This window comes from Erythrolamprus reginae, chromosome 1, assembly GCF_031021105.1.
Source record: "Erythrolamprus reginae isolate rEryReg1 chromosome 1, rEryReg1.hap1, whole genome shotgun sequence".
Taxonomy (NCBI): domain Eukaryota; kingdom Metazoa; phylum Chordata; class Lepidosauria; order Squamata; family Dipsadidae; genus Erythrolamprus; species Erythrolamprus reginae.
The window spans coordinates 281,875,968-281,903,438 of record NC_091950.1 but is presented as its reverse complement, the minus strand read 5'-3'; the positions used below and the strand labels follow the sequence as shown (position 1 = coordinate 281,903,438).

The 27,471-nt window shown below is 36.4% G+C and overlaps 1 protein-coding gene across 12 annotated transcripts; it reads left to right on the top strand.

The window, feature by feature from the left end:
- LCA5 (lebercilin LCA5) lies at positions 1-27,269 on the top strand. Of its 12 annotated transcripts, none has more exons than XM_070733115.1 (10): positions 1-116; positions 1,493-1,654; positions 6,571-6,801; positions 8,815-9,151; positions 10,107-10,633; positions 14,287-14,424; positions 18,721-18,817; positions 19,790-19,938; positions 21,126-21,258; positions 24,568-27,269. In XM_070733115.1, the coding sequence occupies exons 4-10, from the start codon at positions 8,905-8,907 to the stop codon at positions 25,341-25,343; spliced, it is 2,067 nt and encodes a 688-aa protein (XP_070589216.1). In that variant the 5' UTR covers positions 1-116; positions 1,493-1,654; positions 6,571-6,801; positions 8,815-8,904; the 3' UTR covers positions 25,344-27,269. The 12 variants fall into 12 exon arrangements, with proteins under 12 accessions (XP_070589216.1, XP_070589222.1, XP_070589215.1 ...); XM_070733121.1 differs by having other exon boundaries at positions 1,489-1,654; positions 8,869-9,151; XM_070733114.1 differs by having other exon boundaries at positions 1,489-1,654.
- Positions 27,270-27,471: the final 202 nt, after the last annotated feature.

Sequence of the window (27,471 nt, the reverse complement as noted above, 5' to 3'; positions counted from 1 at the left end):
GTTACCTTGGAACCTGCTGTAAATATCCTGCAGCGCCTTGGTGACGCCTTTAAGGGAACCCCGGTAACCGTCCTGCTCCGTCAGTGGGGGGGAGGAAGTAGAGCCCCCGGAGTCAGGTAGGGCGAGGGGCTAGCTGGGAGGAAGCCGGAAACCCGGGGGGGGGGGGCAGGCTGGCATTACGTGGCGAGGTTTCTTGTGGTCGCGTTGTCTCGCTCGCTCGCTGATAGCCTCTGTTCCAGGTTGGGGAATGACTGTTTCCACGGTCCCCCGCGTCCTCGTTTTATCACAGCACTTCTCTCCCACCCCCACCTTCATACACTGCAACAGAACTGGTAACTCCTTAAAGCCAAGCAGCTTTATTGGGGTGCCAGTAATAGAAGGTGGTGGTGGGGACGTTGTGGCTGGCACTTGCCTCCAGTGAAGGGCTGCAAAAAAATTTATTAGCACACTATGGGCGTAGCTTATTTTATAGGTGTGGCTTGCCGGCCATGTGACCAGGTGGGAGTGGCTTGGTGATCATGTGACTGGAGTAGCTTAAAGATCATGTGACTGTCTTAAAGGTGGCCAACGTGACCTCACCGGTTAGGGTGCTTGGCCTCTCCTTGCCTCAAAGAGATACAATTTCTCTATTTATTTACTATTACTGAACATCCAAAATACACCATTTAATTCTATGTATATATGCCATATGTGTACATACATATTACACACAGGCACACGAAAATATACATTATCTACTATATAAACTGTATGTGTATGTACACACACACATAGCTCTTCTAAAATTATACACATTCAACCTCATTTACTGCAATAGGAAAAACATGCCCAGAAGGGTAAAAAAGGGGGGGGGGAATCAGTTTTTTTCTACCGGTACTGTGCACCTGACCAAAATTTTTCTACCGGTTCTGGGTATCTGACCATACCCGTAGGAGTCTATCACTGCTTGCCTCCCTGATCCAACTGACTTAATGCACTTTTTTACGAGTCTACCCCTGTGTGCAGAGTAATCTCTTAGTAGTCCAAGATACATAGACACAGAGGAAACGTGGAGGTTTTGCAGATTTCCACTTGATAGCACAGAGATACAATAATTCAATAATATAGTCCAGATACACTATGTATACAAAATATCATTTCAATTGGCAAATATCTTAGTCAAGAACAATCCTAGACATACACAATTACATAGCCAATAACTCGCTATACATATACAATACTATAATCCTTACTTGTTCATCTTAATACATGAAACCATCATATGAACACACAGTTCTACAGCATAGTCACAAAGACAAACTAGCAGAGAGTTGCTGAGAGAGACCCACCTTTCTGGCTCCCTCTTATGGCAATCTGTAACACTAGTCTTAAAGCAATAGTGTTCTATTACATGTAAGCATACATTGTTGGTTTGTGTAATATATTGCCAAACCCAACTAGTTATGTACATAGTACTAACAATCCCTTAACTCTCTGGGTAATCTTGAGGCAGATCATTCTCTCCCAGCCAAAACTACACAGGAAGGTTGTTGTGGAGGAAAAAAGTGAAAGAAAGGATATCGACTAATGTTACCTTGGAGGAAAAGAAATATAAAACCACAATTTATTACAACGGACGTTTGCATAGAAATGACATAAACAGAATTTCTTACAGGTGCTGTTCAGTTTTTCCCCCTTCTTTCTATAATCCTTATGTTTACCTATACCCAGGATAATTAAAAGATAATAGCTCAAGGACTTGAAATATTTGCAAAGTAATGAAATCCTAGTTGTGCTTACTTAGTCAAATCTCACGTTCAGTGGGACCAGAATTACCAAAATATGTTAATATTTCAAAAGCATGAAACATAATTATCTTGATGAGAAAGGAAGTAGAGTGATCCCCGTAGAAAATTAATATGAGAACAAAATATCATTTTATACCCTAATTATCTGATGGTCCTTTCTTCTTTCTGTAATATTTCAAAAACTGTTTGATGAGAAAATACATATACAGTAATGTATTTTGTAATATGGGGAAAATCAATACATTGGTGTATTTTTTCCATTTATTTTTTTTATTAGGTGTGTTCAGATTGTGTAGGTACACTCAAATGAATATACAATTCTTAGCAGCTTTATGCGTTTACTGTACTTGCAAAACATTTTCTTTCTTTATGGTTGCACTTGATTAACATAACTATATTTGAAATTGGTGGTGGGAAATCATATACATAATCACAAACGTATTACATTTATAATCTAAATGCTATTGTCATAAACAAGCTTGCTTTCTAGGATATAAATTTCACTGAGCACTGGGATTTACTTCAGAATAAACAAATGATTTGGATTATTCCATATTTTTTAGTAGAAAGTATTTCTGTTTTACAATAGCAGGAAGAGGAAAATGTGCCTTGCTTTCAGTATGATATCTCATGGGGTAAAATATCCCCAAAGGATTCCTTTAAGATTGCAACATGGTGGAAAACTTGGACTGAATAAAATTTGCTTTTATCCTTATTTATTTAGGTGATTGCTTTTTGTTTTAGGCTTAAAATAAGAATGTTGGGATAGTGATATTTTTAAAATCAGTTTCTAAGATTAATATCAAGTAAATTTCTGTAAAAAATATCACAGAATATGCAACTCTGAGAGACATTCTGTTTTCACTTGCTATATCTGTACATTATAAATACATTAAAATACCTGGTGTTATTGCTCAATTAAATAACATCTTAAAAAGACAGAATATATTTTCTACCTTGCTTCTTGGCATCATTTACTAGGCTTTTTTATTTCCTTTATGGATGGGTATGCGTATGAATAACATAAATATTGATTTCATATACTCTCACAGTCATTACATCAGCATAAGAGAAAGCAAAATAATTCTATGCTGCATTGTGAGAACTGGTGAATTGTTGTATTATTTGTCCAGTACACAAGCTGTTAAATCAAACTGAAACGGAATTGAATTTAATCAAGTTTGTACTTGAATTGAAGCCTGAGAATTCAATGTTATAGCCAGAGTGGTAAAGTAGGAAGAAAATTCCATCAAAGTAAACAAGTGAAGCTGCATGTCTTTTTAAATCCCTTTTTATATTTATTATTCAATTTCCTAAAGAAACAAACCTTGAAGTACATCATGTTCTATATAACTGTGAACATCACTGAAAATAAAACCCATGAGGGAAAAATTATGCAATGATTCTTAAAGGCTAGAAATAGGTTTTCATTATTTTAAATCCTACTATGCTGTTATAGCTGTTACAAATTTAATTTCATTCCAGGCGCATTAAAATTTCAACCAGTCATATTCAACTTTTCATTACGTGATTTGCCATTTTTTTCTTCTGGGTTGTTTTACTAGTTTCCCCATCTATCCAAAATTGATCTGAATTTTAAACTATCACAATATATTCATTGATAAACTGATTCTCACATTTTTAATCCAAGTACCATGAAAAAATCCACAGCCTCAGATAAGCTAACCATCAAAATATTTATATGTTTTAATTTTCATAGTTGGCTTACCTAAGGATAATTGCCAGATTATATATGTTTCATTTTTTGATTTTGAACAATTTATCTAGAAATGTGCTTATTCACAATAGTATACATATTATTCACGAGTCTGCGGAGAGGGGCGGCATACAAATCTAAATAATAAATAAATAAATAAAATAAATATATCGGAAATGTGATTAGTTTATTTATGTATTCATTTATTCATCCATTTATTCAATTTCTATGCCGCCCAACTCCCTGGGGACTCTATGCGGCTCACAGTTAAACAGTTAAAAACAATTTACAATTCACACAGTTAGATCCCTGCATACCGTTCATGGCTGGATCTCGCTAGTTACCACCATAAGATCAATGGCCCCAGGCCTGTCGTCTTTACCACTTTCCGGAAGGCCAGTAGGGTGGGGGTAGTCCAGATCTCTAATTGTTAGTCCTGACAAATTCTTAACCATATAAATATGTGTATTTTAGGATACAAGCTTAATAAGTATGTACTTTATTCTAATACGTACTTTTTCTAATTTACTGAAGAGTTGAAGAAGCACAAGTATTAGCTGCAATCTTTCCCCTCTCCCTCTATCTATCCTTATTTCTGTATCTCTATATCAGCCAGACAAAGAAGCAATTGGCCTTCAACTAGCTAATTATTCTTTTGCAAGTAAGACCTTTTTTGGGGGGGTGTTTCTTCCCCATCTTTAAATGCACTAACAAGCATAGTTTCCATGCCAGTCCTTTTCTTCTCCAGCACTCTATCCCCAATTGTGTTCTCAAAAACTTTATGGACTTTATATCACACTTGGATTAACTAAGCCTTCAGCAGTACAAACCCTGCCTAATCTATTTTTGGCCCCAAAGCCACACTCTTTTTCTGAACTGAAACCAGAAGCACATCTTCAACAGCCACTAGTGCTGCTTCGGCCCATTTCAGCCTTTGCAGATGACAGCCATTCCCTTCATTTCCCTGCTTGTCCTTCCCAGAGTTTTCTTTGCCAGTGTTTCAAAACTTCACTTTTGATGTCAGTGTGCAGAATGCAGCTGCGAGAGCAGTCATGGGCTTACCTAGGTATGCCCATGTTTCACCATCACTCCGCAGTCTGCATTGGCTGCCGATCAATTTCCGGTCACAATTCAAAGTGTTGGTTATGACCTTTAAAGCCCTTCATGGCACTGGACCAGAATATCTCCGAGACCGCCTTCTGCCGCACGAATCCCAGCGACCGATTAGGTCCCACAGAGTGGGCCTTCTCCGGGTCCCGTCAACTAAACAATGTCGGTTGGTTGGCCCCAGGGGAAGAGCCTTCTCTGTGGCGGCCCCGACTCTCTGGAACCAACTCCCCCCAGAGATTAGAACTGCCCCTACTCTCCCTGCCTTCCGTAAACTCGTTAAAACCCACCTCTGCCGTCAGGCATGGGGGAACTGAAACATCTCCCCCTGTTCAATTTATACATGGTATGTTTGTGTGTGTGTTTGTTAGTAAATGGGGTTCTTTTTAAATCTTCTTAAATATTTTAAATTATTTGGATTTGTTATGATTGCTGTATTTTTGTTGTGAGCCGCCCCGAGTCTGCGGAGAGGGGCGGCATACAAATCTAAATAATACATAAATAAATAATAAATATTGAAACCAGCTTCCCTTTCTTTTCTATGAGACCTGTGTCTTTGGTGGTTTGTAGTACCATTTGTGCTCAGCTCCCTATTGGCAAAACAAATAAAAAACTATTTTGTTTGGGTGTCCACGTGGATATGTGCAGAACCAGCAAGAAACTATTGATGAAGGCAGGGCAATCACAGTTTGTGATAAGGTTCTTCTGAGGGTGGCCTGCTGTGTTCTTAAATGTTTATTATCTTGTAACTTTAACTAACTTGCAAACCTGTAGAAAGATAATAATTCTAGAATATGGGTCTCCAAACTCGGCAATTTTAAGACTTGTGGACTTCAACTCCCCAAATAGCATATTAACAATAGCATTTAGACTTATATACCACTTCACGTGCCTTAAAGCCCTCTCTAAGGGCTTTACATAGAATAAGCACATTGCCCCCAACAATCTGGCCGGGGTGGCGCAGCAGGTAGAGTGCAGTACTGCAGGCCACTGAAGCTGACTGTGGATCTGTAGGTCAGCGGTTCAAATCTTATCACCGGCTCAAGGTTGACTCAGCCTTCCATCCTTATGAGGTGGGTAAAATGAGGACCTGGATTGGGGAGGCAATATGCTGGCTCTGTTTAAAAAGTGCCATTGCTAACATGTTGTAAGCCACCCTGAGTCTAAGGAGAAGGGTGGCATAAAAATCGAATAAATAAATAAATAAATCTGGGTCCTCATTTTACCGACCTTGGAAGGATGGAAGGCTGATTCAACCTTGAGCCTACTGAGATTCGATCTGCCAAACTAATAATAATAATAATAATAATAATAATAATAATAATAATAATTGTTGTTATTGTTGTTGTTATTATTGTTATTATTATTTATTGGATTTGTATGCCGCCCCTCTCCATAGACTGCTGGCAGCTGGTGATCAGCAGAAGTAGAAGTAGCTTACAGTATAGCACTCTAAACACTGCACCACAGAGGCTCTATATTCCCCAGCCAGCATAGAAACATGGCTGGCTGAAGAATTCTGGGAGTTGAAGTTCACAACCCTTCAAGTTGCCAAGTTTGGAGAGACCTGTTCTAGAAAGATACACTGACTAATAATAGTCAGGCTGCGATAAGTATTTTTTTTAAAGTTAACAGAAGTTTCTTTTGAGATTCATCTTGATACTACATTTATTGCCATTTTCTTAGTAAATTGCAATTTTACTAGTAAACAGGAAGGGAATAATATTAAGAATGGAAAAATATATATTTCCTAAATATGTGCTTATTGTTTAAGAATTTCTCAATGCAATATAAAATGCTTCTAAAAGATCTAATGAAGTAACTTTTTAAATAATTGCATACCTTGGTCAAAACATGCGGAGGAGCTTGATATCTCCTGTTTAGGAATTTATTGTTGAATTTAAACACATTTAAGGATTTTTTCCTCAAATAAGTATTGCTTTTTTCTGTTTATAATAGTTGCCTCAGCAGGTGGCAGCACCTACCAACCTACCCAGCCCTTGCTGGTCTCACATGCTAAGCAGGATCAGCCCTGAAAGTAATTGGGTGAGAAACTGCCTAGAATTCTAAGGTTGCTACATTGGAACATTGAAAAAAACCATCTGGAAGAACATAATGATAAACTACTTCTATAATACTACACAGAAAACTACATGGCTGTAGTCCATAGGAATCAAGCTCAAATTGAGGGTATCTTTACTTATTAATTACATTTAATGTTATATTTCTACAATATGATTGTTTCATTCTACTGGGAAATGTAAAAATCTCTCTTATGAAAACACATTCATAGCACAACCTTCAAAGCAAATTAATAAGGAAATGTAGACAGGACAACATTATACCTGTAAAACCTTTCTCTGAGAACATTTGCATCATTACCTTTATTTATAAAAGCTTTCTCGGTTATTAGTAAGTTATGGCTTTTGCTTTGTGGCTGCTACTTTATGTTGGTATAATCGAAAGTACATCCCATTAAATTCAGTAGAACCTGTCAGAAAAAAAATTGGCTTAGAATTACAACAGTACTGTAATGTTAAAATATTTCTGAGTTTGTTCAGTAAATGTAAATGTAGAAAGATACATTCCCATATAAAGTTTTGTTTATGTTTACTTACAAGAACTCTGCAATTTTTCTTAAGCTGCATTTGTAAATTGAAATGAGACACATATGGGTACATATGTGTCAGTTTGTGACCACTAAAAATTACTATGAATTCCTCAATTTGAAAACACTTTTTTTCAAACATTGCAATCTACACTGATGTATTAAAATTCAAGTCTCTCTTTTTCATCTCTATACAATATACGTACTGTGGAAAGCAGTCCAGTTAATTATACAGTACACAATTTATCATTAATTACAGCTTCCATTTTCTTATTTTGTCAAATGATCATTAAAGTAGAAATAATCATGCCACAGGCAAAAATTGTTCCCAAAGGCATCTGTGGAGATTTATTCTGTAATTTTAGATTAAATGAGCAAAACCTGGTGGACTTTATAAAGATGACTTTAATTTCATAATTTTCCATGCTTAAGTTTACATCTGACTTGAGAAGGAATATTAAACTGAGAAGATGCACATTAATTCACTTAAAGATAGCAAATCACACATTATACTAATGAAATGAACAAACGTTATTTAGAATTTGAGGCAAAGGATGGAAATAATATGTCATAGTTGGACAGTGTATGTTCTGAGACATTTAGTTTTAGGGACTAAAATATAATATAGCAAACTTCCATATGCTAAACAATATGAAGAATCTTCTTTCACATATTAGAATGAAAGAACATGAAATACTGTATGTTGTCATAAAGGAAGTCAGAATATTGGTTCATTGTTCAGTATTTTCTCCACTGAGTACCAGACTTTTAATGTTTACATGATCTATTTTATATAATGTAAATAGTCCTGTTCATATATTTATTTTGTAAAGATTTTGAGTAGACAAATTCAGGGAAAACAAGTCTACCAATGATAAAAAGTATGAAGTCTATGTTCTAGGTGAAATAAAATCTAGAATCACTGGAAATGTGAAGGATTTAGCAGCAACAGCATGTCCTATAATTAGTCCTTTTGAAATAGAATATTTAGTGTCTGATTTAGTAATATATTATTGTTAGATGTCCTTTAATTAGTTAGTTTGAAAGAGGATATTTGGTGTAGATTAAGTTTGGTTTGATTCAGTAAGAATACATTTTTGTTAGATTTGTACTGCGATGATGCTTAAAAATACTGAATTACTGAACAAAACAACTGGTTGAGACCATCTTAAATATTTGCTTAACTTTAAAAATGTTTGGCTATGTTCAAATCAAAGGACTTTCATGTATTTATAAATTAATAATTGATAAAATTTTGAATGTTCTTATATTGGACATGATTTATTCATATATCTATTTCTTTGGAATTATTTATTATTAAGTGTTTTTTTCAAGTGATGTGCTGCCCTTCTGCATATGCTTTTTAATATTTTTCTTTGAAGAAATTCCTCTGTTGTGTTACCAATAATTATAAAATGGTGATGTGTAATAACAGTTATAATTAACAAGCTCCAATCTGCAGAAGTTCATTTCACAAAAGTACATAAATAAGACTTAATTAAAGATTAAATGGAGGAATGATTGGCCACTATCATTCATTTTAAAATGCTTATTATAATCATCTTTCATTTTCTTCTTTGAATGCGGATTAAAAGATACATGAGAAATATTGATTGCCAAAATGATGTCAGCAACTCTTCTAAACTTAGGTAATTATTTGACAAGAAGCCAGCAGTAACCGTGTTATGAGCCTTCATCTGGAAAATAAATGTCTATTTGAGGAAAAGTTTCTTGTAATGGAGGAAAGAGGAAGGAGTCTGGATTCTGAGCATAGCAGAAAATCAGACAGTGATAAAAACAGTAATTCATATTACTCAGATGATGATTCATCTCATGCTTCTGATCAGTCTCCAACCATCAGCAGTCGGTCTATACAAACTGTAAATAGAAGCAGTAAAACACAGAACTTGAAAAGCCATGCTGATTATCATGGTAAGTAGTTGCCAAAACACAATTTATTATGTGTGTGTCTGTGTGTATCACGTTGCTAAATGAATTATATGAAAATAAGATTATTTCCTTTGAAATATGGCATATTTCAAAACTGAGCTGACATTTGTAATAAAAATTAACATTTAGGTTTTAAAATAATAAAAGTACAATTTACTCAACAAAGTACTCTAGCTTGCTTTTTCTTTGTAATTAAATTGGAACATACTTTTGTTCTTGTAATTATATGTATTAATTGAATTTAGTCAGTTATAAATATCTCCTTTCTTCACCTCATAGTATAACATCTTAGATAAAAGACAGTAGAGAGGGTAGGTATTGTGTTTTATTCAGTTAACAGATCAACTGATCATGACCATTTAAAAATTCATTTAGCAATAATATTGCATGGAGAGATTACAAAATATAATTAATTAGCTTTTCTTTTAAAAGATTGACAAAACTCTGCTCTATTTTTAATTACATATTGAATATTTAGTCATAAGGTATTTACCATAGTATTGTATTTGGGCTGCAAAAACTCAGATGATACTAAATGGACTGCCATTACATTTTTCAGATTTTTTTGCACATCAGATACGGTATTAGTTTCATTTTAGTTTTGGTATAGATAGATGAGTCATCTATTTTTAGTTTTTCTCCTTGTTTACTTTCGTACAACTTTATTGCTTTTCTTCTCCTACCCTAACCCATGAGTGCTTTTAAACTTTACAGTAGAATTCAGGTTGTCCAAAATACTGAACTTTGCTAGGCTGGTATCTTCTTTTAAAAAGGCTTTTACAAAATCAGGATTAAAAAAAATTAATGGCACAAGGGTTAATATTTACTGATTTCAAAGTGAATATTTGAGAGATTGTTGTAGTATGTTCGCAGGCTATGAGAAATCGTATGGTTTTACTAATTTTCATCCCAATCTTAACCTCGTATTTCTTTGCAGCCACAAAGCAGTTTTACTCTAAATATGCACCCAGCAAGAGAACCCGCTGGGGTTTTTACTCCCAGAGCCTCACCAGGGAGTCTCCCGCCAAAGATATTAGTCTTGTCACAAAGAGAGTGCTTTCTGCTAGGCTGCTGAAAATTAACGAGCTTCGTAATGAACTGGCTGGGCTGCATGTCAAACTTGATGAGCTGCAGAAAGAAAATAGGGTACTAAAGCAGCTTCAGTACAGACAGGAGAAAGCCCTTCATAAGTTTGGAGACCCAGAAAATGAAATCTCTCAACTTCTGGTGCGGCATAATGATGAGATGAGAATACTAAAGGAGCGCTTAAGAAAAACACAAGAAAGAGAACAAACGAATGAGAAGAAACTCAAGGCTTCCGAGGAAGAGCTATTCAAAGCTAAAAATAGTTTGCAAAAACTGAAAAAACTTGCAGAAGATAAGAATCTCCCCGAACGTGATGAGCTGGCCAAGAAGCTGGTAATTGCAGAAAATAGATTGGAAGATAATGAGAAGAAAAATAAGGTGAGAGCCATTTTAAAAAAGCGTTTTAAAAGATGTGTTTTAATTTTGTACATTCTGTGGTGCATGCCATATTTACACACTGGCTACTCACACACAGAAAAAACAAAACCCCAAAATTAAACTCAAACAGGCCAATTTAGTCTAGTTAGTGATTTCTTTGAATCTGACAAAGAACCAGGAACACATGTTATTTACTAACATTGCCATTATAATTCACAGATGTAAAATCTTAGCCAGTAAACAGTGGGGGTGTCACTTCTAAGCATACTTTATACTTCTAAATAAATATGTATAAAATTTCGCTGTAAATTAAATTCTAAATTCACCTTTCCTTTTGACATACATCTAATTCATTAGAATGCTTAATTGGATCCTTAAGATTGTAAGAGGGGAGCTGAATTCTTAGAAGGCCTGCTTTGTGTACCTGCTAATAGAATGAAGTAGTTTTCACCAGCTTCCGTAGGTTCTAAGAAAACCTGAAGAATGGGAATTTTCTGAAATTATATAGAAGTGATGCAGAGACAGGTTGTTGGTGAGAATAGTCCCCAAACTTCTCTTAGCAATCCCTCCATTATTTAAAGCCCTTCATTTATCAAACTCACAGGGATAAAATTTCTAAGGTTACTTTGTCACTTTGTTTTCACTGTTAATAATGTAGTTTTAAGGGTTAAGTTTATGGGAGTATGCATATAATATTTTTGTGCTATGTTAAAATTCATTTAATTTTGCCTGACTTATTAAATTTGTATGCCTCCCATTGCACTGCTCAAGCGACTCTGGAAGGCTTATAGAATAATATAAAACTTTAAAAAGATGATAACAACACATAAATTAGGAAGATTAAATAAGATAAATGTCAAGAGGACAGGCAACATGGGAGTGGGGATCTTTGCTTATTATTTGCCATTACTTTGAGTTGAAAATTGTAGCATAGGAGTCTAAATGAATGAAAAGGAACTAGAATTATATGAATGTTTAATTATAACATACATTTATAAAAGCTGAATAAAACTGGCAAGAAGTCTCCAACCACTTCTAACCTCCTTATCATCACGATACCTTTACTTGATTAGCAATTAATCTTTAATACTGTTTGCTAATATAGGATCTAGAACTAGTCATCAAATTATTTCTTCTTCAAGGGTCATGCATATGACCATATGTTGTCTTTCTAAATTGTAATGGAACGTTAGGGGAAATTTACACACTGTGAAAATGTTACATTCAGTAATACGGAACTGGAAAAAAGAACAGATGGAACTTTTTTTTTTTGGCCTTTGTACGTGCAGCATTTATCCAGGTAGAGCAAAACATGAAATTCTTGTTCAAACCCTATTGTTAGATTGCTTAGGAAAAATATAATATCCTAAAACAAACTTTATATAGAGTGAATGTGGCAGTTATGGATTATTCAGTCAAATGCCCCAGTCTAGTACAAATAGAGTATGTATATTATATACAGATATACAATAGAGTAGTCATTATACAATCCAAATCATACACAGATAAACTAAACCATCATATGCAAATCTGATATCAGCACACAGGTCTATACACACTGTACCTAATCAACAATACTACCCTGAGAGAGAATTCTGTTGGCTCCCTCTTAAAGCCAACCGGCACACTTCTCTTAAGGAACAATCCTTAAACATACATTTTTAGTTTATATGTATTGTAGCACCCAACACATTTTCATACATTGTATTAACACCTATAATAAACAGAAGGCGCTTTGTTCTGTTTTGATGCCTCTTGAGTAGTTGAAGTTCAGACTTTATATAAGATACATTGATTAGTTTATACAACTTTATATTTTCTTTTAGTTCATCAGATTGGGGGGCATAGAAGTCGAATAAAATAAAATAAATAAAGATGTTGACATTTTGTAATGATGAAAATAACAAGACTGACAATTTCTGACTCATTGCATTTTGCATCCAACCACTGACATCAGCAAATAAGAGAAATTAGTGAAATTCTTTATACGTTAAATATTTTGATAGGGTTGAAATATAAAATACAGTGGTCCTTCTACCTAAGAACGCCTCTACTTAAAAACTTTTCTAGATAAGAACCGGGTGTTCAAGATTTTTTTGCCTCCTCTTAAGAACCATTTTCTACTTAAGAACCAGCGCCCGAAAAAGTTTCCCAGTAAATTTGAGAGTGGCACGAAGGCCCGGCCAGTTTCCTGCCATTTCCCTTTTAATCCTGGCCATCTCAGGCTTTTCTGGGCTGCCATAGGAGCCTTTCAGTGGCGCTTGAGGAGGCTTTGGCAGTCCAGAGTGAATGGAGCGTTTTCCTTTCTCTGGGTGCTTGGAGAGGGAATAAACTACTTTGCTGTGGTGACTCCCTCGCGCTGCCTCCCATACACCCAGTGCGAGGTTGCATCCCAGAGCATCTGGGCACAGAAAGGCAAAAGGGGGGGCTTTGCCCTGGACGGATCAACTTGGCTTCAGCCAAACCGAGGAGTCACCACAGTGAAGGAAAGGCGCCGGCTACAAAGCGAGTGAGCGAGAGGAGAGGGGAGCCCTTCAGCATGGGAAGGAAGAGGAAACAGGTAGCAGCAGCAGCCACCTTTCGGTCAAAGGAGTGGGAGGTTCCCCTCTCTTGCCTGCCTGGGTTTCTCTCTCTGGTGCAGTGTATAGGAGGCAGCCTCACGCTGGATGTATGGGAGGCACGTGCTCCTCCTCGCCGCCTTAGAATCCCTTTTTTTTTATCCTTAAAGTTTTGGATTTTTTTAAATTCACCTCACCTTCTTCCTTCGGCAGCGACTCTCCTCTTCCTCTTTTTCCTCCTCCTCCTCCAACCCAAATTCCGAGCTTTTATTTCTTTCCTAATGGGTTTGCACACATTATTTGCTTTTATATTGATTCCTATGGGGAAAATTGCTTCTACTTACAAACTTTTCTACTTAGGAACCTGGTCACAGGATAAATTAAGTTCTTAAGTAGAGGTACCACTGTATTTCATTTTAGAAAAGTATTTGAACCACAACAGCCTTCTCTGTGACGGCCCCAACTCTCTGGAACCAGCTCCCCCCGGAGATTAGAACTGCCCCCACCCTCCTTGCCTTTTGTAAACTCCTTAAAACCCACCTCTGCCGTCAGGTCTATACAATTTATGTATGGTGTGTTTGTGTGTATGTCTGTTTTAATAACGGGTTTTTAAAAAATATTTTTAAAATTATTAGATTTGCCATGAATTGTTTTATTATTGTTGTGAGCCGCCCCGAGTCTACCGGAGAGGGGCAGCATACAAATCTAGCAAGTAAGTAAGTAAGTAAGTAAGTAAGTAAGTAAGTAAGTAAGTAAGTAAGTAAGTAAATAACAGCAATAACATTAGACTTATATACCGCTTCATAGTGCTGCATAGTTTTTCTAAGCAGTTTTCAGAGTCAGCATATTGCCCCCCAACAATCTGGGCCCTCATTTTACTCTCCTCGGAAGCATGGAAGGCTGAGTCAACCTTGAGCCTGATAAGATTCAAACTGCCAAATTGTAGTCAGCTGGCAGTCAGCAGAAGTAGACTGCAATACTGCATTCTAACCACTCTGCCACAATGGCTCTATATACAAATAATTCCTTCGTTTTGTCCCTTTAAAAATATTTTTATCAAAAACACGATGACTTTACTATTATACTGAATTTTAGGAGTTTGAGAAGAAGCTTGATCTCACCAATAGTAGTTTCCAAAGACAACTGCATTCTCTGAAAAAGAAATTGTATGAAGCCCAAGAAGAAACTAAGATTATGCAAGAGGAAGTCCAACGATTGAATCAAAAATTAAAGGTAAAAATCTGTATTGTTACAATCTTTAGAACATATCTTCTAATCCAAAATATTTTTTATATCTCACATAGTTCAATATAACTATTAATGGGGAATTGAATTATAGTTTTTGATTCAACAGCATTTCTCAAATGTAGGTTGCTGTGTATTTCTAGAGAGTTCATTCTTGTCTTTTATTTCCAAGCAGGATTATCAGTTTAGTGCAAAAAGTGTGTTAAGGTTCAGAATTCTACATGAAGCCCAAATTTTTTTTAAGTCATCACTTTTTGCCCTTGAAAGAAGGAATAAGCATACCTGAATGCTAACATTTTTATACAGAAATCCTCACTGAACTGATGTTAACTCTGTAGATGGAATGAAAACAGAAGAGAAGAAGAAGGGGCAAAGACCATAGTGATTGTTTCAGTATGGCTCTGTTCTGAATGAGCATCCAAAGTAATGTATAGCCTACCAGTATTTTGCAAGCTGCAACATTTTAAGAGAAGCTGATTTAAGGCAAGGGAATGTACAAGTACTCCTCATAGAAACATAGAAGACTGACGGTAGAAAAAGACCTCATGATCCATCTAGTCTGCCCTTATACTATTTTCGGTATTTTATCTTGGGATGGATATATGTTTATCCCAGGCATGTTTAAATTCAGTTACTGTGGATTTATCAACCACGTCTGCTGGAAGTTTGTTCCAAGGATCTACTACTCTTTCAGTAAAATAATATTTTCTTATGTTGCTTTTGATCTTTCCCCCAACTAACTTCAGATTGTGTCCCCTTGTTCTTGTGTTCACTTTCCTATTAAAAACACTTCCCTCCTGGACCTTATTTAACCCTTTGATATATTTAAATGTTTCGATCATGTCCCCCCTTTCCCTTCTGTCCTCCAGACTATACAGATTGAGTTCATTAAGTCTTTCCTGATACGTTTTATGCTTAAGACCTTCCACCATTCTTGTAGCCCGTCTTTGGACCCCTTCAATTTTGTCACTTACAGCCAACTATTCAGCAATCATTCAAAGTTATAGTGTTGCAGTGCCCCTGATCAGATAAATAACATTTTTGCACCTTTCAGCCCACTAATGCTTATAATTACAGGGGCATTTCAGGTTCCTTCATCTGCCTATCCCACCTCCCAATTTATGCCCTTTTGGCCCCTTGCCCTTCACAGCCCCTGCCACTCTAACTGACGGTTGCAGCTTCTGGCCTCATCAGGCTTCCTTCCTAAGGTCATGTCCAATGATTTAGCCACAAGGTCTGGGGAATATGGTTTCATGCAATCAGCAGCTGGAAAGTCCGGAGTGCACGGTGGCAAGAGCAACTGGCTGAGGCTACTTAGGTTTCCTGAGACAGCTGTGGCTTTGGCCATGCTGCTACAGCAGTGATTTTCAAACTTTTTTGAACCACGGCACATTTTTTACATTTACAAAATCCTGGGGCACACCACCAACCAAAATGACACAAAATGACACTCTAAGATAGTACATATTATACATATAGTTAATAATATAGTTTCTAAATGGTCAAATATCTATATACACCATCAGGATAGGCATAACCAGCTGAGGCTGAGGCTTCATCTAGCGGTGGCAACATTTACCTCCAGTCCTGACCAGGATTAGAAATCGGGACTCTGGGGAGGAGCAGCAGCTTCAACTACTAGAAGGTGATTGGTCAGTGAGCATTCCCTGTGGTTCCATTCTTCCTGTCGCTGATAGCTGGAGGGATTGTGAGCGGAATGTTTATGTTCAGATGGAGGCAGCTGGCGGCGGGGCAGATGAATGGCCTCCGCGGGCTGTATCCGGCACACAGGCCGTAGTTTGGAGACCCATGTTTAATTTCCCCACGGCACACCTGACCATGTCTCACGGCATACTGGTTGAAAAACACGGTGCCAGAGCAATTTGAGTTACCTGTGGCTTTGCACTGTACTGCAAGAGCAGCCAGAGTTTCTCAGGGCATGGCAGCTTTGCTCCATACTGTTGGGTAGTTTAGGTTTCAGAATTGTCTGTGGCTTCTTGCAGTTGTGGAATTGCAGTGCACTAAAAGCCCGTGAGCTGCAGTATGACAAGCAGCCCCCAAGCCCTGTGATCTGGGACTGTTTGTTGCCATGCAAGTTAGGGTAAAAGGTGACCAAAAGAGCAAAAATGGTGATAGTAGGGAAACAGATGGATAGAGTGAGTTAAAGAGGAAATAATCCCTTTCCTTATGGAGACTTGGGGCTGGGAGATGTCCAGAATGGTTGGACTGAGCTGGGTCCATGACTAACAACAGTGGAATTTGATTAATGATGGACTGCGGTCACCAAGTGATGCAGTTACATGACATCTTACTTTGTGACAGTATTGCTTAGCAACAGAAATTGCAGTCCCATTTGTGGTCATAAGTTGAGGACTACCTGTATTACCTCTATCACCATTCAACCTAATAATTGATAGTGACTGCCTTCATAATCAATTTCAGATTTCAGAAATTTTGCCAAAGTAAGAAAAATCATCATTAAAAATATGACTTTAAGCAAAACTTAATCCCAATTTTATTTTATTGAACCTTACTTTACTAATATGTAAGATTTGCAGTTTTATTTTATATAAAGATCAAAATGTAATTATTAAAAGTAAATTGACATATATCCATCCCAACCCCAATGAAATAATTAACATTTATTTTGGGATAGGGTTGCACAAATTCATGTTACTGACTTAGGTAATTAGGGTATTATGGAGTTTGAGAACCCCAGTGATATAAAATTGTGTTCCAGCTTTGTCTAAATTGTTACTCTTATTAGTTATATTTAGGGCTGCAACATAGACAAAATGTTATTCAAAAGACGTCTTCCTCAGACTGCTGATGTATAGTACATTCCCCTGTAAAAATCTGATAACGATCTGATGAACAATTGGTCAAAGTACAGTACAGTATATCCTTCTTTCACAAAATCATTTATGCCTTATAAAACTGAACAGTGGTACACATGTTTTGTCAGTACTATGTACTGGGTTTGTCAGTATATGAACTAACCAGCAATGTATGTTTGGAGGAAATAGTATAATGTTACTTTAAGAGCTAGGCTGCCATAAAAGGGAGACAGATGTGCTGTTCTCTATTATATTGTGTTGCATTGTATTGTTGGTTGTTGGTGGCTATTGCGGTTAGCCTTGATAATGCTTGCTATATTGCTGTGCACTAAGTTTTCTGTGTGCTAAAGTATTGCTGTGTGCTAAGATATAGCTGTGTGCTTAATACTGATGTGTGCTAAGATATTGCTGTGTGATAATAATAATAATATACTATATTGCTGTGTGCTTAATATGTGTTATATTATGATACTGTATGGAACTATGTGTAATATTAATGGTTGGTTATGTATGTAGCTGACTGTATATGCTGGTTAGTCTACTTTATACATTAATATTTATATGCTGGTTAATCTATTGCAGTGATGGCGAACCTTTATTTCCTTGGGTACTGAAAGAGCGTGGCTGCGCGCTATTGTGCATGTGCGAGTGCCCACACCCATAATTCAATGGCCTGGGGAGGCCAAAAACAGCTTCCTCCGCCACCCCCAGAGGCCCTCTGGGGGCCACAAACGGCCTGTTTCCCAACTTCTGGTGGGTCCAGTAGGCTCCTGTTTTGCCCTCCTCAGGCTCTAAAGGCTTCCCTGGAGCTGGGATAAAAACGCCCTCCTCCATCCCCTTGGAGGCTCTCTGGAATCCAAAAACGCCCTCCCAGAGCCTCCATGTAAGCCAAAAATCAGCTGGCCAGCACAGACATGCACATTAGAGCTGAGCTAGGGCAACAGCTCAGGTGTCAGCAGATATGGCTCTGTGTGTCACCTGTGGTACCCATGCCATAGGTTCGCCATCACTGGTCTATTGTATACATTGTGAATAATATTTATACTCTTACTGATTGGTCTGTGTTATTGGCTGAACAACCATCACTGCCACATATCCTCTGTTTCATGCTCGGTATTCTAACATTGGTAATAAGCCCAGTGTGGAATGCTAACAACAAAATCTTATGTCATCCCATCCCACATCTGAAAGTTATTTTGCCTTCAGGAGTATAGAGTTTTATGTCCTGGTCAGAGAGGGTATATTATATCATCAGATTGGGGGGCATTTTGACTACTTCAGAATTACCTGGTTACTCACATAACTAAACCTCAAGACACATATTTGTCATAAAAATTGAAATGTAAATATTGGCGTGTATCTCAAAAATCTTAATGAGGCACTGTAGAAATAAAAATGTGAGAATTGCTTAGTTTTCTGACAATGTGCATGTTCCTATTTTTATTAGGAAAAAGAAAGAGAATTAGATGCAAAGAATATATATTCTAATCGTATGTTAAAACAGTCACCCAAAAAACATGATGATATCACACCAAGAAGAAAAGGTAAATTATCTGTACTATATTAACCGCTATATTTTATATCGTTTTATAACGTTTTAGTTTTTTAAAATGTTTGACTTCTTTTATCTTTGTACCTATTTTATTGTATTTTTATCATTGTTGTGAACTGCCTTGAGTCTTTCGGGATTGAGCGGCATAGAAGTCAAATAAATAGAGAGAGAGAGACAGACAGACAGATAAACAAACACACAAAATAGTGAAGGTTTTCTTCAAATAATATATCACTCGATGAATGATTTCTCAATATTTCCGTATTTCTAGCACATTGAATCCATTGCCTGTCCTTTTTAGTGTTTAATCATTTGAAAAATAAACAATCTTTATTCTAATTTTTGCATTTGAAAACGAAAGCAAACCAACTCTTAGCTTGATTAAAGAAGAATAAATTATTATGTAACACTATTGTTATCTGTGAAGAAGCAATTGGCTTAATAAGAGGTTTTTAATTCTTTATTGCTGTCAGCATTTCAGACCTCTTTTCGCACCATAATCCATTACAGATGTTCTAAAGCAGTGGTTCTCAACCTGGGGGTCTGGACCCCTTTGGGGGTCGAACGACCAGTTCACAGGGGTCGCCTAAAACCACGGGAAAAGACAAATTTCCCATGGAGTTAGGAACTAAAGCTTCTATTCTGGCGCCTGGGGACATATTTTTACAATCCAACCAATCAGGTGTTTACAATGGGGGTGTCCCTCTGACATTCCTGCCAATCAGCTTAAAGCTCTTTTGGGAGAATTGGCACTAGACTTATGGTTGGGGGGGGTCACCACAACATGAGGAACTATATTAAAGGGTTGCAGCATTAGAAAGATTGAGAACCACTGTTCTAAAGGGACTCTCTTTTGATATTCATTCAAGTCATTCATATTATTAATAAAACAAGTGGGTATGGACTTCCTGAAACTGTTTATTTAAATGAAACTATTTAAAATGTTGTGCAAAATTTATTATAGTTGTTGAGAAAAACACCGTAAGAGAAGTACAGAACACAAAAGCAGTACAGACTACTGGATACTTTTCCCCGATAGAATTTCCATTGCTACCAGACTTCTTTTCTGATGAAATAGTGGAGAAAAAGGAAGAAGATGAGCATCTCCAATTGGTGAGTTGAACCTGTAATTTCCCTTTGTACTGTCTTCTGTACTCACCAGCTTCTCTCCATGTCATTGAAAACGTTTGTGTTGAAAGTGAAAGTAGATAGTCCTCAACTTACAACCATTCATTTAACATAAGTCAGAAAAAGTGACTTACGATCTCTATTTGCACTTATGACCATTGCATCACCCTTGGAATTACATAGTCACTATTTCGGCATTTGGCAGCGTGTGTTTATGACCAGTTGCAGCATCCTGATTGCAATTTGTGACCATTTCTGATGGCAATTTGTGGCCCCTTTGTCACTTTTTTTAGGGAGGAAAAAACCATAGATTGGAGAAACTGGATTTGCTTAATGACTGCATTGTTTGCTTAGTGACCATGTGATTCACTTAGTGATCACTGTAAAAGTGTCATGTAATTGGTCCAGCTCAGTTTATGTCCACAAGGATTGACAATGGAAAGTTTGGTTCCAATTTGGTTGTAAGTCAAGGACTACCTGTAATTGAAAATTGAAAATCTAAGTTTTAGTATGATAAAATACAGGAATGCTCAAGTTTCTTTGGATATCTAAGATCTGAAAATTTTGTGAGTTGAATCCAGTTAAAAGTCATGTAGAGCAGTGGTTCTCAACCTTTCTAAAAAGTAGTCATGGTCTTAGGCGACCCCTGTGAAATGTTGTTTGACCCCCCCCAAGCGGTCCTGATCCCCAAGTTGAGAACCACCGATGTAGAGGAATCAGGCAGCATCTTTTTATTTGCTTCTTTGAGAGTCCATCTCAAAACCTTTCTTTAGAACTGAAAATCCTTCATGAATGGAATAGATCAGGGGTCTCCAAACCTGGTCAAACTTTAAGACTTGAGGACTTCAATTCCCAGAATTCTTCAGTCAGCAAATCTGGCTAGAGAATTCTGGGAGTTGAAGTCCACAAGACTTAAAATGGCCGAGTTTGGAAACCCTGGAATAGAAGGTGGCTGAGCTAAAAGGGATCATGAATATCAGGTAGTAGCACCTTCTTTAAGTAGGAAAGGAATATACCGTACACTACTCTTTCTACTAAGAGTATTTTGATCATAATTTGCTGATATTTTTATTTAATGGAACTTATTGCAAATGAATTGAAATGACAATATTCATTCTAATTTCATCCAAATGGCTTTTGAAGAGCTTTTCATTCTACATTTATATTTTTAGGAACAGACAGCTAAAGATTGGAAAGAACAAAGAGAGGATTTGAAGCAGGAACAGAACCGAGAAAGAGAAGAGAAACTAAAAAATGAACAAGAACTCCAAGCACTGGAAGAAAGAGCCAAGAAACTAAGAGAAGGTAAAGTAGAAATGTTTACATTTACATAATGAACATGCCATCATGTAATTTATATGTACAATTTCCTCCAATTATTTTCTTATATAATGGTTATTTCTTCTCGGATGATAAACAAAACATTTTTTTTTATTTTTACACTGCAATAAATAAATATTATGGACAAAGGTAGGTGTTGGGGTTGTTTGTTTGTTTTTGTACAGTATATCCATGATTGTTGTGGGGCAGCGAAACAGAATCCTATCACATAGATCAGTGGTTCTTAAACTGGAGGTAATTACCCCCAGTGGGATAATTTGGACATGTCATGAGGATAATGGAGCACTTTATAATTGCTTGTTTGTGAGTTGAGGATCCAGTTTGAAACTGCCTGGTGAAAACAATGGATGTGAATGTTATTACAGTGGTGGAATCACATTATTAGATACAGGCAAAAGAGGTAATTGGATGAAACAATTTAAAAACCACTGACATTGTATTGAGGGCCTCTAGGCAAAAGATAAGAATTCTCCTGGTAACTACCAAGACATGTCCTTTGGAAGTGGTTTACCAATATCATCTTGTTTTTTGCTTATCAAGCCTTCAGCTCTAGGATATTTTGGTGGCTGCCTAACCAAGTACTAATGAAGACTGACTTCCATAGCTGTTTTTAAAATGAATGGTCGTTAGATTATTATTATTATTATTATTATTATTATTATTATTATTATTATTATTATTATTATTTATTAGATTTGTATGCCGCCCCTCTCAGAAGACTCGGGGTGGCTCACAACAGTAATAAGAAACAGTGTAACAATGGGACAAATCTAATAATAAAAAAATATATAAAACCCCCAACAATTAAAAACCATACAGCACATACATACCAAACATGTAATATAAAAAGCCTGGGGGAGATGTCTTAGTTCCCCCATGCCTGGCGATACAGGTGGGTCTTGAGTAACTTGCGAAAGACAAGGAGGGTGGGGGCCGTTCTAATCTCCGGGGGGAGTTGGTTCCAGAGGGCCGGGGCCGCCACAGAGAAGGCTCTTCCCCTGGGGCCCGCCAAACGACATTGTTTGGTCGACGGGACCCGGAGATGCTGCTATCTCTTCTGAGTGCTTGGTTCTATGTGGTAATGATGGCAGTCTCCATAGACCTAAATGGCTCAGGACCACAGAATCTAGATAAACCTGCCCCTCAATGCAACCCAGCTCATATGTCATGAACACCAGGAGAGCTACTGCTTATGGTTCTACCTGTAGATTTGGCAGTGTAGTGAATAGGAATAAGAAGGTTATGTCACGCAGTTATGGTACTCTCACTTGGAAAAAATGCAGACCCATCCCCATGTTATCTAGTCTCAAATTAAAAGACAAATGCTTGATCTCTGGACATTTTCAGAAACACTACTTTTTAAGTGAATACTATTTTAACTTTACAAGCTGCATGTTACATTTTAATGTGTTTTTTTCATTGATGATTCGTTATACCTTACTGAGTTTATAGAGACCATTTCATTGTTTGGTTTCTGTATAAGCCTCTGGAATTCTTAAGGAAAGAGGAAATCTCTCTGTGTGTACAGTATAAATATGTGTATATGTGTATGTAGATATATATTCATATACAATGTGTGTGTATCAATACACACAAACATGCACACACACACACATTACTGTTTGTGAGAAAGAGAAACTTGTGCAGGATTTCGCAAGGCTGGTGTTTTAAGGTGTTTCATGATGTAATTTATTATTATTTCATTTTAAAAAGAACTCTGTGTTTTATTGTATTTTAATTTTATTTTGTTAAATATTTGGGAATTCCATTTTAACCTGGTTCAGGCCACACTCAGGATTTTTGTGGGCCACATATTTTTTACTCTTCTGACATAGAAATTGGAGCAGAATTGTTCTGTGATATTTCTGAGAAAGAGACAAGTCACAAAGAGTTTAAAATACAAGAGAATAAATTCTGGGCAAATTTTCTAATGTAATTGTTGTTCAATAGGGAATGGGATTATTATGGGAGATGGTAGAGAGACTCATTTGCTGGAGGTATCTGAACAAAGGCTGGATAGTCATGTTGGGAATGCTGTAGTGGTAGTTTTTTGGACTATGTAGGAGATGGACTAGATATCTATGACTCCATAAACTTTCGCTTAAATATTTTGCTACATATATCTGAACTATACAAATTGAAGAAGTGAGTGATCTTTGTATATCTACCTTTCCATAGAAATTGGTGATTTTGCCCTTTCATCACAGTACTTTTATACTCAGTAGATATATTAACATTCAAGTCCATTCTCCTCACACACATGCATGGGGATAATTGTAGAAAGCCTTTAAAAAAAAAATAGCTTTGTGTATTTGCTTGTCCTTAAAAGAAATACAGCATGTAAACACTTCTCTCTGCATTATTTAAAAATCAAGTACTGTATATCCTAATTGTAAATCATAACTAACATGTTGTTTTATGCAACTACACTTAATTGTTATTTAACAAGAATTTTCCTTCCAATGAACTTTTGTCACACATGAAGATGTAGTCTTGGATCCATTAATAAATGAACAAGGATAATGTTTGTTTATTTATTTATTTATTTATTTATTTATTTAAATTGGATTTGTGTGCCGCCCCTCTCCGTAGACTCGGGGCGGCTAACAACAGTAATAAAACAGCATATAAACAATCCAATATTAAAACAGTTAAAAACCCTTATTATAAAACCAAACATACATACAGACAGACATACCATGCATAAAATTGTAAAGGCCTAGGGGGAAAGAGTATCTCAGTTCCTCCATGCCTGGCGGCAGAGGTGGGTTTTAAGAAGCTTACGAAAGGCAAGGAGGGTAGGGGCAATTCTAATCTCTGGAGGGAGTTGGTTCCAGAGGGCCAGGGCCACCACAGAGAAGGCTCTTCCCCTGGGTCCCGCCAAGCGACATTGTTTAGTTGACCTAACTGGTCGCTGGGATTCGTGCGGCAGAAGGCAGTCCCTCAGATAATTACGTTTTCTTTATTTAGGTTTAAGAATGGTGTGAAGAATAGGTCGTGTTTAGATCATATTCATACAGGCATTCTCAAGCTTCAACAGAGTTTACACACTTTTAAGAACCACTGTATATATTAGTAGCATTTTTTGCCCCGATGACAAGATACAATTGTGGGAAAGCACAAAAGTTCTGAATCTCTTCTCAGTCGTATTGGAGGAGAAAAAATTGCTTTGTTTCAACTTATTTATGTCACACTAAACTATAGTTTAGCCTCATGTGTGAATGTCAATGCAATCAATATGTAGACCTAAATTTGTTGTATTTTAACTTCCAGAATGGGAGAAAGAAGAATCAGACAGAAAGAAGAAAGAAAACAGACATTTGCTTGAAAATGAAAAAATGAAGACAGAGACAGAAATATTTATTTCAGAAAAAGGAACACAGAATCATGACAGAACAGAGGAAGAAAGACGGAAAGAAATTCTGCTTGCCAAGATGCATGAAATCGACAGGGAAATGCAAAACAGTATAAATATGGGTTTTCAAGAAATTAGCACAGATACATTGGAAAACAATAAGAGACTGCACCAATTGTCAGAGACAATAGAGAAAGTGCCTAATGGTTTGCCAGAAGCAGATCGCTTTAGTAGAGTTGTTAAAGAAGAAATCCAGAAACCACAATCTACAGACATCACATGTACCAGCAACAATTTGATATTTGGAAGTTATGTACCTTCCTTTGGGAAAGGGTCAGGGCGGCCAAACTGGCTTAATCAAAAAATTGACTTCTTAGAAGAACTCACTAAGGAAAATGTAAGTCTTGATAGTAAGAAAGAGAGAAAGTCTAATTTAATGGAGCAGCTGTTTGGTAGCAATGTCAATACAATCGCTCCACCTAAGAGAAATGATTTTCAACAAGACGGTAATACAAACAATGGTTTTCAGGCTAAAGGAACCACTGTCAACATTAAAAATGACACTGATCTTTTTTTTAGTGAAGGAAAGAACCTAATACCTCCAAGACAGCGACTGCAACACACAGCAAATAGACCGGCAGTTAAGGCACTTGATTCTTTAGAAGATGATATTGAGGAAGTATTATTGCAGTGATTTTATTCTGTAAAATATGTAAATGGTTATAGTTAGTATGTTTATAGTTTATACATTCAACGTGATTGAATTTAAGTTATATAGCTTTGAGAATGATCAAGAATGCAAGTTTTTATTTAATGCCCTAAGCATAAATGATGACAATTAACAGATAAAACAAGGTGTACTCAATAATTATTTTCCTATTTTAATTCTATTAATAGAATAACTTGGCTGCCTTCTTGGGAGGAAGTAGTGTTCTCTACATATTTGTCATCAGTCACTTCAAATTGACATTTCACTAGCACATCCAAATAAATGGGGTTGTTTTTTTAATTTGAATCCTTATTTGAGGCCTCTTTGCACCACCATTTTGTTAAGTATCTTTTGTAGAGTGCTTCCTTTACGAGGAATTTTGCCTAATGAAATTGAGGGTGCAGGCAAAACAATTACTGCAGAAAAAGTTGGATTGTCCTTGTAACCTTAGTTCATGTTCTAGTTTTGCACAACACACATAAATGTTTGCTTTAAATGTAATAGATGTTTATCAGCCACTGTCGTAGAATAAAATTGACTATTTAAGGACTGATGGCAACATAGAGAATGTTGTAATTTTTATCATATATCTTCTGTTGAAAGCTTATAAAAATATTTAATTGGGAAACAAAAATGTATGCCTATTAAATTTACCTCTTCTAGTTGTACCCAGACAGCTCTATTAAAAAAAACACACTACAATACAATAGCTGGATTGTGAATTACTGACATGAATATAATCAATTTAGCAAAGTGAAGTATTTGTGTAATGTAACTTTGGTGATTATCCTAATGTTCCTAGAGGGCTGCACCAAATGTCTATATCAATATAAAACAGTCAATTGAAAAACATTTGAAGAGATGAGCGAAGGGATTGGTGAGCCTGAAGTCCATAATTAGATCTACACTTCATTTTGTTTTTCATTTTGGCTACAGACAGTTGCTTCCTCTAAGGAACATCATTTCTATGTTCCATATGAACACAGAAAATTGAATGAATGAGAAGAATTCTGATGCATTACTATGAATGTACAGAATTTTTTAATATAAGGCTTCTATCCGAACCATTTAAACAGATGCTCTTATTATATGCTGATTATATCTTAAGGCACAAGATCCCAAGTAACTGCAACTAAAGGCAAGAAAAACATTCATGTGTAGAGTAAGATTCAGAGCTATGGAAATACAAAGGGAAGGTTCTTGGTTACCAGAGAACTAAGTTGGAAAGTAAGAGGAAAGAGAAAAACAGTAAAGTTTTCCATTTCCAACAGTATCATGCTGCATAGTTCCCATTTCCATGATTGTTGGTGAATCTCAATATTAACTCGATATTATTTACCAGCAGAAATTGTGAGTTAAGGCAATACCAAAGAAACATTTAGGTTTTGTTAGTTTCCCAAACTGCTAGTTTAGCCTCCAGGCTACTTGAGCATTTGAAGAAAGAGTGCAGTGGACTCTAGGGAAACATTCTCCTGTGACACATTGGCAAAACAAAAGGCTTTTGTGCACCCTGAGTTTTAGTATTCTACCCTGTAATCTTCCAGAATTCACACACACACACACAGTTTGGTTTATATCATAGATACTTTCTAGCTTTCAGTTGGAACTGAAACGGAAGGATTATGCTTTGGTTATTAGTACATCTTTGGAAATAACTAGATATCCTTACATTTTGAATGCACAAATAAAGATTTGGTACTTTTTTCTTTTTTAAAAAAAATGTTTTCACTAAGAACAAATACCAATTCTGCATTATATACACACACTACTCTAGCATTTTGTCTGCACTGGTTGAAAATGTGTAAATTAATTGGCTTTTATACATTTATATTTTATGTACAAGTTATTTCTGGAAAATGCTTGATTTAAAAAAAAATATTTTTCATTAAAGTATTTGTATTTCTGACCCAAGCAAGCACAAGTACTCTATTTTTTGCTGACATAAATATTTCTGTACTTAATTCCAAGGATACGAAATGGGGAACAAACTAGCTTTGATCTCATGACAACTGTGTTTACGAAAGTAACAAATCCATTTATTTATTTATTTATTTACTTACTTACTTACTTACTTACTTACTTACTTACTTACTTACTTACTTACTTACTTACT